At 37.3% G+C, this 12,673-nt stretch overlaps 2 protein-coding genes and 1 pseudogene across 2 annotated transcripts; 2 read left to right on the forward strand and 1 right to left on the reverse strand.

Annotated features, from left to right (window-relative positions):
* The first annotated feature begins 1,196 nt into the window (after positions 1-1,196).
* LOC121791910 (chloride channel protein CLC-f-like) lies at positions 1,197-6,153 on the forward strand. The gene is given in 9 exon segments (XM_042189725.1): positions 1,197-1,624; positions 2,335-2,737; positions 3,035-3,081; positions 3,084-3,231; positions 4,708-5,159; positions 5,268-5,328; positions 5,331-5,371; positions 5,753-5,986; positions 6,124-6,153. Coding segments are annotated over 9 exon segments (1,764 nt in total). The 5' UTR covers positions 1,197-1,276.
* A 48-nt stretch (positions 6,154-6,201) lies between these two features.
* LOC121791911 (chloride channel protein CLC-f-like) lies at positions 6,202-7,151 on the forward strand. Its single transcript, XM_042189726.1, has 3 exons — positions 6,202-6,393; positions 6,443-6,678; positions 6,873-7,151. The coding sequence occupies exons 1-3, from the start codon at positions 6,202-6,204 to the stop codon at positions 6,967-6,969; spliced, it is 525 nt and encodes a 174-aa protein (XP_042045660.1). The 3' UTR covers positions 6,970-7,151.
* Positions 7,152-8,145: 994 nt separating this feature from the next.
* LOC121791912 lies at positions 8,146-10,510 on the reverse strand (annotated as a pseudogene).
* Between the last annotated feature and the right edge of the window lie 2,163 nt (positions 10,511-12,673).

Genomic DNA, 12,673 nt, shown 5'->3' on the forward strand with positions numbered 1-12,673 from the left:
AATACTCCCTCCGTTCCATAGTAATAGAGTCATTTTGCCATTTTGGTACGTTCCATAGTAATAGAGTCATTTCCCTTTATAGTAAAAGTTAACACATTTGTCCACACCTACTTTACTCTCTCTTACTTTATTCTCTTCTCATCTTTCTACCTTTTCATTTTTCGTCTCCCTTTAATTAACTCACCTAACACAATATTCTTAATCTCCGAGCCGAAAAGAAACGCCTTCATTACTATGAAACGGAGGGAGTATATTTGAAAGCATGTTTTGAGTACAAAGTGAGATTGTTAGAGTTTATATACTATAAACATGTATCGAGCTACTTGTATATATAAAACTCTACCTTCACTTTTATCTATTAATGAGAAGAAATATTTTTGTCACATTGTGTTTTGCTTAATTATTTATGTTATGTCATACAAACTCTATAAGCAAACGAGTCTAAGCTTTCTGCTTTGTAGACTATTCATTAGGTTCCTTGCAGAAAAGAAGTAATCAATATTTCACAACCTAGATACATTTTGACTATCTATCGTGAAATGTTGCATTGTCATTTCGAAAGTTTTTATATTTTGAGAGACAAGCGACACCTAAGTGGTATAACACTGAACGTATCCAACATAGAGACACATATTTATAGCTATTTAATGAAAGACTGATATCTCATAATTGTTACTACTTCAATCCATAAAAAAATAGTCTTGATTGTGGTAAGTGGATATCTCTAATTTTAAAATTGCATATCCACAATTTAATCTAGAATTAGTATTTTCTCAAGGTCACAATCTTAAGGATAAGCACACAGAAACCATGTGACTTTATCGACTTCTTCTCAATACATGAGAAATTAAGATTTTCAATAGGTTATAACGTGATTTAATGTATAACACCATCGGTAACCTGAATATCCAACGGTCCTGTTACTTTATATACTTTAATACACTATTTATTAACCGTTGACTTAATATAGTGTATAGGATTGAAAATTTTAAATAAGTGGTTAAATACTTTGAATACCGAATATTTCAAATAATTTCGGTATGTACATGAATAATCTAATTTACTTTTAGATCATTTTCCTTTTCGAGGAAAAACGGTAATTAGCGCGGATTACAAATCAGTATCACTATTTTGAGATGTTATATTTCCCCAAATTAATTGAGAAAAAAAGAAAAAGAAAACGTGAAAAGGGGGTCAAAATCTCCAAACCCCGAGCGATGGAGGGGCTGTCTCTTCTTCATTAAGGGGAGCCGGAGACCGGAGGTGATCTCGAGCTATGTCGTCGGCCGCCGACTACAACGATCGCGCCATTCTATTGCGCTCCAATTCCGGCGACGATCTGGAGCACGGCGCCTCTCAATCCCCCAAAACCAGCTCCAGGGGCTGCCTCGCCTCCGATCTCTTGCACCGCCTCGATCGCGGCCTCAGCGCTTCCGGCCGCCGATTGACCGTCCACCACCGCGTTTCCTCCTCTCCCCCATCCTCTACCTCGCCTTCCCATCGCCCTATTGCCGCCTCCGATGATTCGCTCGGGGACGGCGCGCCCCCAGAGTGGGCATTGCTGCTTATCGGCTGCCTCCTCGGCGTTGCTACCGGCCTCTTTGTTGCCATTTTTAATCGCGGGGTTAGTCCAAGTTCTGATTTTTAATTCTTTTTCGCTTGGATTGACTGTTTTTTCTCGTCTTATTATAGATTTTGTTAGCTGGGGATCTTTTTTTTTGTGAGTAATGAATGACAGAGGACTTGCTATGTATGGAAATTCAACGCTATGAGTTAGTTGCAGTTAATTAGTTGGATAGATATGCTTATAGCTAGAATATATATTGGTGCACTGCTATTTCTTTAGGGTACTAGGATGAATGTTGTTAGTACCAAATAGAGAACTTAGTGTAGTAAGTAGTAGTATTAAATTATTCAACCTAGATAGTTCTGGAATTTTGAATTTATCCGATATAATGGCTAGCAATTAGCATGCTGGCTGATTCATTTGCAGATATGGTAAAACCTTTTTATTGTTCAAAAACTGATCAACTGCATTGTGAACTTCCATGTTTTTAACTGCATTGCAAGCTTTCATTATCCTAGATTTTTTTTTCTGTCTGTCGAAATAATTGAATATTTAGTCAGTTTTGTGCTATAACTGGGAAATGATTTGATGGAAAATCTTGCTTAGACATTTTATTATAACATAATTATGCAGAAGAAGTTTAAACTTCGTAAACAGCTGTTATCTGTGAAGTACTCATCTGATCTTAGATTAGTTTAGTTGATCGGAATTAATTTTATTCTGTATAAATGTCTGGATTTTGTTTATTTAAGTTAATTTTAATTCAGGTACATGTGGTACATGAATGGGCATGGGCTGGCACCCCAAATGAAGGTGCTGCTTGGCTCCGGCTTCAAAGGCTAACTGATACTTGGCACCGTATACTTTTAATACCAGTTTTAGGTGGAGTTATTGTAGGTGTTTTGCATGGACTTCTAGAAATATTGGGTCAAATAAAGCAATCTACTTCTTCGCAAGGACAAGGCTTAGATGTGTTTGCTGCAATCTTTCCTGTACTGAAGGCTGTCCAGGCTGGTGTGACCTTAGGAACTGGTTGTTCTTTAGGTCCTGAAGGCCCTAGTGTTGATATTGGAAAATCATGTGCCAATGGATTCTCACTGATGATGGAGAACAATAGAGAAAGGAAAATTGCTCTGGTTGCTGCTGGTGCGGCTGCTGGAATTTCTTCTGGTATCCCCACGTCTTTATCTTTTTTGATCTTTTTATCACATCTATGTATTAAGTTTTTGAAGTCACCTGTTTGTGTTAGTGTTGATATTTTTTGTTCTGTTCTTATTTTTTTAACATTTGTGTTCTCTTGGGTTTAAGAAGGTCTTCCTTGGAATCTTCATGAGTATTTGGTCTTTGTTACTTACTGCATACGGTATTGGTTGAATATGAAGATGGGATTATTAACTCTTGCGTCCACTTTACCAGTTTGTTAATCTTTATGAGCCCAGTCTCATTGATTCTTCATATGTACCACAGGTTTTAATGCCGCTGTTGCTGGATGTTTCTTTGCTATTGAAACGGTTTTTTGAGGCCTCTCAGTGCTGAAAACTCTCCTCCATTTACGACAGCAATGATAATTTTGGCCTCAGTTGTCTCATCAACTGTATCAAATGCTGTTCTTGGGGAGAAACAAGCTTTCACAGTGCCCGCGTATGATTTGAAATCTGCTGCTGGTATTTGATCTGATTCTAGATTTTAAAATAATATTTTGGCCTGCTGTCTGACAATCTTGTGAATACTCATGAATAGCTCTGATGTGAATTTTCAGTATGAATTAGTTTATCAAGCCAGATACAGAGTATTATTTTCTATTTTTCTTGATCTTGTCTTGTATGGTAGGATAGGGAAAAAAATATTAACTTCAATGTTTATTACTATTATTCTACACCACACTTTTAGCATACAGAAAGAATGGATGGGCTCCTGATTATATAGCAGGATGAGTCCTCTACTGCATTCCCATGATAAATTCTAAATACTAGCAGAATGCTTCCGTTAACTAATGAGTTAAATTTGTTCATTCCTAGTGAAATGAGTTCTAATAAGAAGTAGACTGCGGAACATAAAAGACATTAAAATAATCGAAGGACTAAATTGTATTGGATTAGATGATTTTCTTCTGATTGTTACTCAATCTTTTATAGGATCCAGTTCTATCTATACATGTAAGATTATTAGTAAATATTCTCTTAATTTGGTTTGATCTTTGTTTGTTTGCTGCCTTTGATAGAGATCTTCTTTCCAACAAGTTCAAATACTTAATGGATTCTCTGTTGTCCAGCATGAAAAACATGTGTTAAATTTGTTCATTCCTAGTGAAATGAGTTCTAATAAGAAGTAGACTGCGGAAAATAAAAGACATTAAAATAATCGAAGGACTAAATTGTATTGGATTAGATGATTTTCTTCTGATTGTTACTCAATCTTTTATAGGATCCAGTTCTATCTATACATGTAAGATTATTAGTAAATATTCTCTTAATTTGGTTTTACTTGATCTTTGTTTGATTGCTGCCTTTGATAGAGATCTTCTTTCCAACAAGTTCAAATACTTAATGGATTCTCTGTTGTCCAGCATGAAAAACATGTGTTTTGCTGAGTCTCATTGATTCTTTAATAAATAAACCTTTCACATAATAAATTTGATGATGAAAGTAAAAGTTTTACTACCGACCAATGTTATCAAATAGCGGATATGGCGGCGCCATGGCGCTACGGCATGGCGTTCAGTGGTGGAAACGCCATAGCACCATGTCGCTGCCATAGCACCGCCATATTCAACTTTTGACAACATTACATGTGTACTGTATTTAGGAATGGGGCATTATGCAAGAAACATGGAGGTTAGAGTTGTATTTTATACTTTATTAATTGTTTAAATTGTTTTAAATGTTACTATATTTTAATTATTTTCTAATTTCTGAATTATATATAAATATATAAGTATTATTTTATTTATTTAATTATTGACCGCCATATCCGCCATACTAATACGCCATATCCCTGTGGCGGTTTTTAGGCGAACCGCCATAAGCCGCCCATACGAGATTGATAACATTGCTACCGACTTATGAGCAAAGTTAACTGTTGTATCTTGCTGAATGTGAACATATATATCTGACCATTGGATTCTCAAAATCATTGCTCAGAGCTACCATTGTATCTAATACTGGGGATGTTATGTGGAGTTGTAAGTGTGGCTTTCACTCGCTTGTTGGATTGGTTCACAAACATATTTCAGTTCATCAAAGAAAAGTATGGGCTTCCAGATGTAGTCTGCCCTGCTCTAGGAGGCTTAGGAGCTGGTCTAATAGCACTTAAATATCCGGGATATTGTATGGGATTCACCAATGTCGATGAAATATTACGTACTGGTAAGACTGCTTCAGCACCAGGAATCTGGCTACTTGCTCAATTAGCTGCAGCAAAAGTAGTTGCTACTGCACTATGTAGGGGATCTGGCCTCGTTGGTGGCTTATATGCCCCAAGTTTGATGATTGGTGCTGCTGTGGGTGCCGTATTTGGTGGCTGTGCTGGTGAGATTATCAACACTGCTATTCCCGGAAACACTGCTGTTGCTGAGCCACAGGCCTATGCTCTGGTAATATGCTCTATGGCTTTCTTTTTGACTGTACTTCTTTCATATATATCTTTTGTTATATGCCATCAACTATTTCCTTTATCGTTGACACTTTGAGTGCTACTCTAGGTGGGAATGGCAGCAACATTAGCCTCAGTCTGCTCAGTACCTTTGACTTCAGTTCTTCTTCTGTTGAGCTCACCAGAGATTACAGAATCTTGCTTCCACTCATGGTAAATTTCTTGCTCAGAACTAAGATACCATTCTATATCTCATGCTTCCCTAAAATGAAATTGTTTCTAAAATTTAAATAATTTTTGTTGCATTATCAGTTTTGATTTTTGTCCATTGTTTCTAAAATATAAGTAGCATTTCATGCATTAAAATTTGTTATGTAACATTCCCTAAACCCACATATATACATCCATAACCTGCAATATTTTTACCTTGCATGTGAGGTTATAAATGATTAGAAGCTATACTTATTGATTGTTTCCCTAGTAAGTGGCCTTTGAATTGGTTTACTATGATGTAAACCATTTTTTGGGTGCTCATTTTAAATTGCACGAGCATCATTTTTCAATAAGTTCCTTGATTTTTACTTATTGCAACAGGGTGCAGTTGGATTAGCAATATGGGTGCCCTCTGTGACAACTCAGCCAAAAGAGTCAGAGGCATCAAATACAAAGATTTCTCCGCGAGGTTATTCTGCTGTTTCACTAGTGAAGACAAAGATGATGATGTTTGGAGGCGAAACTAGTCATAGAAATGATATAGAACTCCTCTGCCATGAAAACTTTAGTGGTCATAAACAAATAGATGTTGACATTTTACTGGAAAATATGAAGGTTCATCCTTTCCCGTTACCTTTCGAAGTTATTCATCTATAAAGCCAAGGTAGTGCATATTTTTCCTTATGCATTGCTTTTCGGCAAGCTTTTCTCCACAGAAATCAATTTAAATGATGTTTTTTCTACTCTATCAGGTTTCACAGGCAATGTCAGCAACTTCTTAAAGATTTCCCTGAACCAAACTGTGAGGGAGGCCCTGAGTTGCATGCGTGATGGTCAGCATTGATTGTCTTCTCGTGGTTGAAGATGAAGATTTTCTAGAAGGAATCTTGACAGATGGGGATTTCAAACGCTGGTTGACGAAAAGATTTGGTGACTCTTCTAGCAGTGATTCAGCTGAGTATGCTATTTTCATCTTCTCACCGATCTCAAATGAAATCCCTTTTAGATACAAATCTCTGTTTGCAAATGGTTGCTGATGTATGATGGACTTTCTTGTGCATGGTTTTGCAGGTAAATACTTGCACTATTTCCTCTATCTTAACTCGTGGGATAAGCTATAATGGGCGAGAATGTGGACCTTTGATCTGCTATCCGGATACTGATCTGACGATGGCCAAGCAGCTGATGGAGGCAAAAGGAATCAAACAGTTGCCTGTGATCAAGCGTGCAGAAGATGGTCAGAGAGAAAGGAGAAGACGCAAGATTGCAGGAGTTCTTTATTATGATTCAATCTGGACTTGTCTCAGGTAACTGCTTGTTCATAGCATATGTCACATTCTCTTCCTGTTTCTCAAGCCTATGCACCCTTTCCTTAAGGTTTTAAATTGATTTATATGGCAATGCCTAGTTATATGTATTTGTGTGCGAATAGGCCTTATAGAGTTTCTACATCTTTCTGAGCCTTCTAAAATCTGGTAATTGCCTTTTTCTGCTTGTTCAGAGACGAACTGTATCGTCAGAAGTCAGTCACATTGCATGAAGAAGGCGACAACGGGAAATTGATGATAACAAACGGCCATCAGCGACAAAGCGTTTGAAGAAATGCCATCAACATTTCGGTGAGGGATCAAAGTGCTTACACCAGAAAATCATATTTGCCCGGGATTTTGCATCGGAGATCTTTCTCAGTCCTTATGACCACAGTGACTATAAATGTAATATAGCTCTTACCATTTTCTTGTACTACATGATAATTTCCGGCAGATTAAATTGTCAAATACCGGAAAGATCTGAGTTGAGTTGAATATTATTTGGCAGGAAATGTAAGTTCTCAACGACCATCGTAATGTATAAAAGCTTAACACAAAATCATATATCTAAGTTTTGTTTTTTATACTTTTGAATCTCCATCCATGATTTATGTAGTGACTTAGTTGTTTATTTTAGTTTTTGCTATTATTAAAATGTTAATAGTGGCCAAACCAATAGTACAAAGCAGTGGCAGATCCAGGATATGGCTATTCTTACTGTCTTCGGAGCGACATCGGAGGCAAAGAGGAGCGGAGGGAAATGACAATTTTACGTTAGGGGTAAGAGGAAATTAGTCGTACGGAGGGCATACATTCACCCAGAACGTGAGGCGGTTGCGCTGCACGACTAATGGATGAATATTTTGTAGAGGAGCTCCGATGGGACCGAGTAGTGTTTCGACACCGTTTCCGCATGCGTCGATCATTGTTTGAACTTATTGCTAACACTTGGTTGTGCGTGATAAGTTCTTCCAGCAACGTCTCGATGGAATTGGACGACACGGTGCACAAAGTCTGTTCGACAACTCGCATGCAACACTGATGCTGATATGGTTTGATTAGTATCTCCATATAGACACGCACCATCAAATTCCAGCATTGAATATGCGTTTCTTTATATTTTAGGAACATTTATTTTAAATTTAGGACTTGTAATTTTTAAGATTTTTAATCAACCAGTACTTTTGTTATTTATGTTTTAATTAATTTATGTAAAGTAGATGATAATTAAACAAATAAAAAGTTAAAATAAAATGATCAAAGTGAAACTATAAATGGAGTAAATAATTGAGCATTTGAAGAACTAAATTATACTGTATCAAAAGAACTAGTATTAAATTAATTTGAATTATCTTTATTCATTTATCCTCACATTAATCTTGTGATATAAAACCGACATCACAAAACCAATTTTCTGCAGTTTGGAGATTCAACATTATCATAGAAGATGATTGAGCTTATGCTCTACAGTTGCTGGTTGCCACTAATTTTTTCTCCACTAGCCAAAGATAGCTGCTTAACAGATTCTCTGGGATGATGCCTCGGCTTGCTTAGGAAGAGCCCTCCATCCACTACTGAATGATCACTCCATTGATGTACTTGCCTTTATAGAAAAAAAAATCAACATGCTAATTAACAAGTTTTTCTTTTCAACATATAAAATCAAGGATTGTAAACAGTTAGGGTGCGATATAATGCTAACTTTTCTTAACTTGCTAACTCATCCATGCCAATGTTATTAAAAATGTCAACACAGTGTATTAAAATATCAACTATGTTTATGTTAACATGTTCAATGTCATCGTGTTAGTAACTGCATTGATGAGTTAGCAACTTAAGAAAGTTAGCAGCGGTACTAACCAGCGTTAGAGGCAAGATAGAGAGCAGCCATGGAGACATCCCACTTGAGCCGAGTTATAGAGAGGCGTAGTGGCTTCGACATCTACGTCTTGAGGGTTCAAGTTTGGACAAGCCAACTGTGTCTGCAATGGGGCCTGGAGATATCCCATTCACTCTTATGTCATAATCTGCACCCCATTCCAGGGCTAGGTTTCTTGTGACGGAGTCGACGGCTGCCTGAGGAAGAGGAGGCAATGTGGATATATGAAGAGTGTTGTAGAGAGAGATGGGAAGAGAGGAAGGAATGGGATTGACAAACCTGGCAGCAGAGGCATGGACTTGATACCAATTGGATGATGAGTTGTGAAAACTGATGTTAAGTATAAGACCACCACTAGTCTTGAGGTAGGGAAAAGCTTCATGACACATTGTAAATGTGCCAAGAGTGTCAATATCCATCACTGCACACAATGTTCAGTTAAATTTCATGCAAAATTTTTCTTGTAATAGGAAGTTAACACACAACATGGCAGCATATTTTTTATTTTCTTTTTGACTTTGGAGATAGTATTAATAATATTTTGGGATAATAGTAGGAGTAGTTAATAGTAGTATTTTGCTTTGCACATCTAATTGAAAATGATTTTCCACACATTAAAATTTATTTGATAATCAATATCATCTGATTTTGCTAATGAGATCCAATTTCGCCCGAAGCTTTCGCTCCAATTCAAATCAATAAAAAAAGGGACGATGATTTTGTGTAACGTCAAACGGAAAGCTACATGCCAATACTCTCTTTGTTCCATAGAAATAAGCCATTTGGTATTGACACGATTTTAATGCATAATTGGTAAAGTAAGAGAGAAACAGAAAAAAATAATTTAAATTGTGTAGTGAATAGTGGGAGCCATAAATAATAAAGTAAAAGAGAAGAAGAAAAATGTTATCATAAATGGATATGAACTATTTGTATGGGACGAACAAAAAATGAAACATGGTCTATTTCTATGGGACTGAAGGAGTATGAAAATCCATCCCAAAAGACTAGTCTATTATAAAAAAGAAAGCTCATTTGATTATAAATCTCAGAAACTGGTCACGATTGTTCTAATCCGAGTTCTCGTTGGTCAAAATAAATCTTACATATCAAAAGACTAGTTTGTTAGAAGAAATAACTCATTTGATCTATAAACCCTACACCAATTGATTTCTGGGATATTGAGTCCGAAACAATAAACTCCGGTAACATAGAATTAGTGTATGATGATCAAAATTACAAAAATAAAATAAAAAGGATGAGCAGAATATTGACCTGTCTTAAAACCATTAGGCGAGAGATCCTCAGCAACGACCAGAAAATTGCCAGCAGCAGCATTGACGAGAATGTCCAGCTTCCCAAAATGCCTCACCGTCTCTTCCACCACTCTTCGCGCATCTTCTTGCTTCCTCACGTCCCCTGCATACCCTATTGCCTGAAAACCAAAATAATAATATATTCTCTCTCCACCATTTAAAAAATCATTTTACCATTATCCAAAACTTAAAAGAACCATTTACCTTTTTTTTTATATACAGATCCCACCTTCCACCTATTTTTTACCCTCAGAATAAATAATTTTACATTACATTTACTTTCTCCGTTATTTTTTTCACAAAGTCAAAATAACTCTTTAAATGGTGGATCGAGACGGTATAAGCGATGTGATTTGATTTGATTTGATTTGATTTTGAAAAGTGTTTTGAGTTAAATTTGGCAAGGGAGAAGAAGAGAGGGTTAGACATACGGGGATGGCGAGGGATGCGAGGGAGGCAACGGCGGCGTCGATAACGTCTTTGCGGCGGCCCATGATAGCAACGGAGGCTCCGTGTTTGCCCAACTGGATCGCCATGTCGAGCCCGATGCCCGACCCGCCACCAGTCAACAGAGCTACCTTTCCTTTCACTATATCGCCACTGAACGGAGATTCCATTTCTCTCTGCTTTGCAAAACAAGTTAGAATCTATTGGATATTTATACAACATAAAAGCCACCCCAATTCCGACTATGCATTTACTGCCCAGCTCAGCATTTTTTCACGTGGCCAGGTTTGATTTATTAATGTTGTAACGAACTTTGTACTTTCTAACACGTGACACGTGTAATATGAATAAGCTTTTTTATGCCCACAATTATTCCACTCTATGTTCTACTTAGGCATGCACAAACCGGCCCAGCCCGCCGGTTAACCGGCGGTTCGTAACCGCCGGTTCATGAACCGGAACCGGGCCCGGAACCTGCGGGTTGAACCGGCAGAAGGGTCAGCGGGTCGTAAGGGCCGGTTCAGGTTCGGCAATATCTTGAACCGTGAACCGGAGGTTCAAAACCGGCGGTTCGGCGGTTCGAACCGCCGGTTCAAAGGGTCGCACAGTGTAAAGTAGGCTAGGGGTTCGTAGGGGTTCAGGTAGGGTTTAGGTAAACCGACGGTTTTCGGTGGGAACCGACGGTTTTCGGTCAGAAACCGCCGGTTTGGCAGCCGGTTTCCGCCGGTTCCGGTGACTTTTCAGAGGCTAGGTCGTAGGTGCAGTGTTTAGGCCTGCAAAACCGGTCATAAACCGCCGGTTTTCTGACGCAAACCGTGGACGAACTGTCGGTTTATGCTTGAACCGCCGGTTCAGGCGGTAAACCGGCGGTTCGGCCGATTTCAAATTTTAAAATTTTTTTATTTTTTATCCAATTTTACTCCTATAAATACCTCACTTCTCCTTCATATTTCCTTACCCCATTATTGTGTTAACAAGGATTTCATTCTCAATCTTCATTTCTCTATTCTCTCCCCATTCTCTCTAATTGCGCAAGTTTACGTTTCAATTCTACACTTTCTACTCACTACTATATTTGTTGTTGTGCTCATAATTTACCACTTCTTTTATACTTCATACATATTTCATTCCAAGTCCATACTACTTTCATTTATCAATATGTCTTCTTCTCGTGGTGGATCGGGACGTGGTGAAGTATTTTCTCTATACGGCTAAATGAGGGAAACTTTTGACAATTCTACTATAATTGTTGATTGTTAGACGAAACTCAACATTTAAAGTTGAATTGCTAAAGGTGTCCTTAATTTAGTTATGTAGAAAGAGCTTCTTCGCCGGTTAAGAGTATATATATAATACACTTATACGTTTAAGAACTTCAACGTCGTTCTTGTCATTTGTAATTAGTTGTTGACTAGTAGTCTCATTTGTATTTAAATTTTGTTTAAGACTTCAAGACCGGCATATGTTTTCGATTTGTAATTGTTTGTAACTTGTAAACATGCAATTTTAGTCGTATTTTTTTTCAATTTTATTTACTCACATTTCATACATAAACAATTGTAACTTGTAAACATGCAATTTCAATAAAATTGCAACTTTAGTCGTATTTTTTTCAATTTTATTTACTCACATTTCATACATAAACAACTTTGAAAGTGTAATGTAATTTGATTAAAAATTGAATAGTTGAAAAATGCAAAAAAAAAAAGTCGACGAACCGTCGAACCGGCCCGGAACCGGCGGTTCAAGCCGAAAACCGGCGGTTTTGAACCGCCGCGTAAACCGCCGGTTTGTTGAACCTGAACCGGAACCGCCGAGAGCTAGGCGGGCCGGTTCAGGTTCAAGCATTTCCTGAACCTTGAACCGCCGGTTCATGACCCTGAACCGGCGGTTCGTGACCCTTGTGCACACCTAGTTCTACTCCATCTTGGATTCTAATCAAAACGTTAGTGTTTGATATAACACTAAATTGATCATGTTGCGCGCTACGTATTTCAAGTAACATTGCTCATACGGTATTCTGATTTATCAATATCGCTAGTTATTCATAACTCAATAATCATGACATCTTGAGTAGTGATGATTAACATTTAAAAAGAGACTAACATTATTATATTATAAAATTGTGTCTTGATACGCTAAGTTGATATTTTCCCAAAGAGGTATTCTAAGCTAGTTTTAGCTAGTTAGAATTATTATACAACAATAAATAAGGTCTTTCAAAACTCTTAGCACTCTTTGAAAAATATTACCGAGACTTTTATAAGAAAACAATTATTATCTCTATTTCTTAAAAATACTATGAATTATTTTCTATTAGTCCGTCCCTCAAAATCATGAATTTTCTTAA

The sequence above is a fragment of the Salvia splendens genome, unplaced genomic scaffold, assembly GCF_004379255.2.
Source record: "Salvia splendens isolate huo1 unplaced genomic scaffold, SspV2 ctg964, whole genome shotgun sequence".
Lineage (NCBI taxonomy): Eukaryota > Viridiplantae > Streptophyta > Magnoliopsida > Lamiales > Lamiaceae > Salvia > Salvia splendens.

Coding starts and splice junctions, on each gene's coding strand:
- LOC121791911 (XM_042189726.1), top strand. CDS start 6,202: ATGGTCAGCATTGATTGTCTTCTCGTGGTTGAAGATGAAGATTTTCTA. Junction 6,394..6,442: donor TTAGATACAAATCTCTGTTT/GCAAATGGTTGC, acceptor ATGGTTTTGCAG/GTAAATACTTGCACTATTTC. Junction 6,679..6,872: donor TCAATCTGGACTTGTCTCAG/GTAACTGCTTGT, acceptor CTGCTTGTTCAG/AGACGAACTGTATCGTCAGA.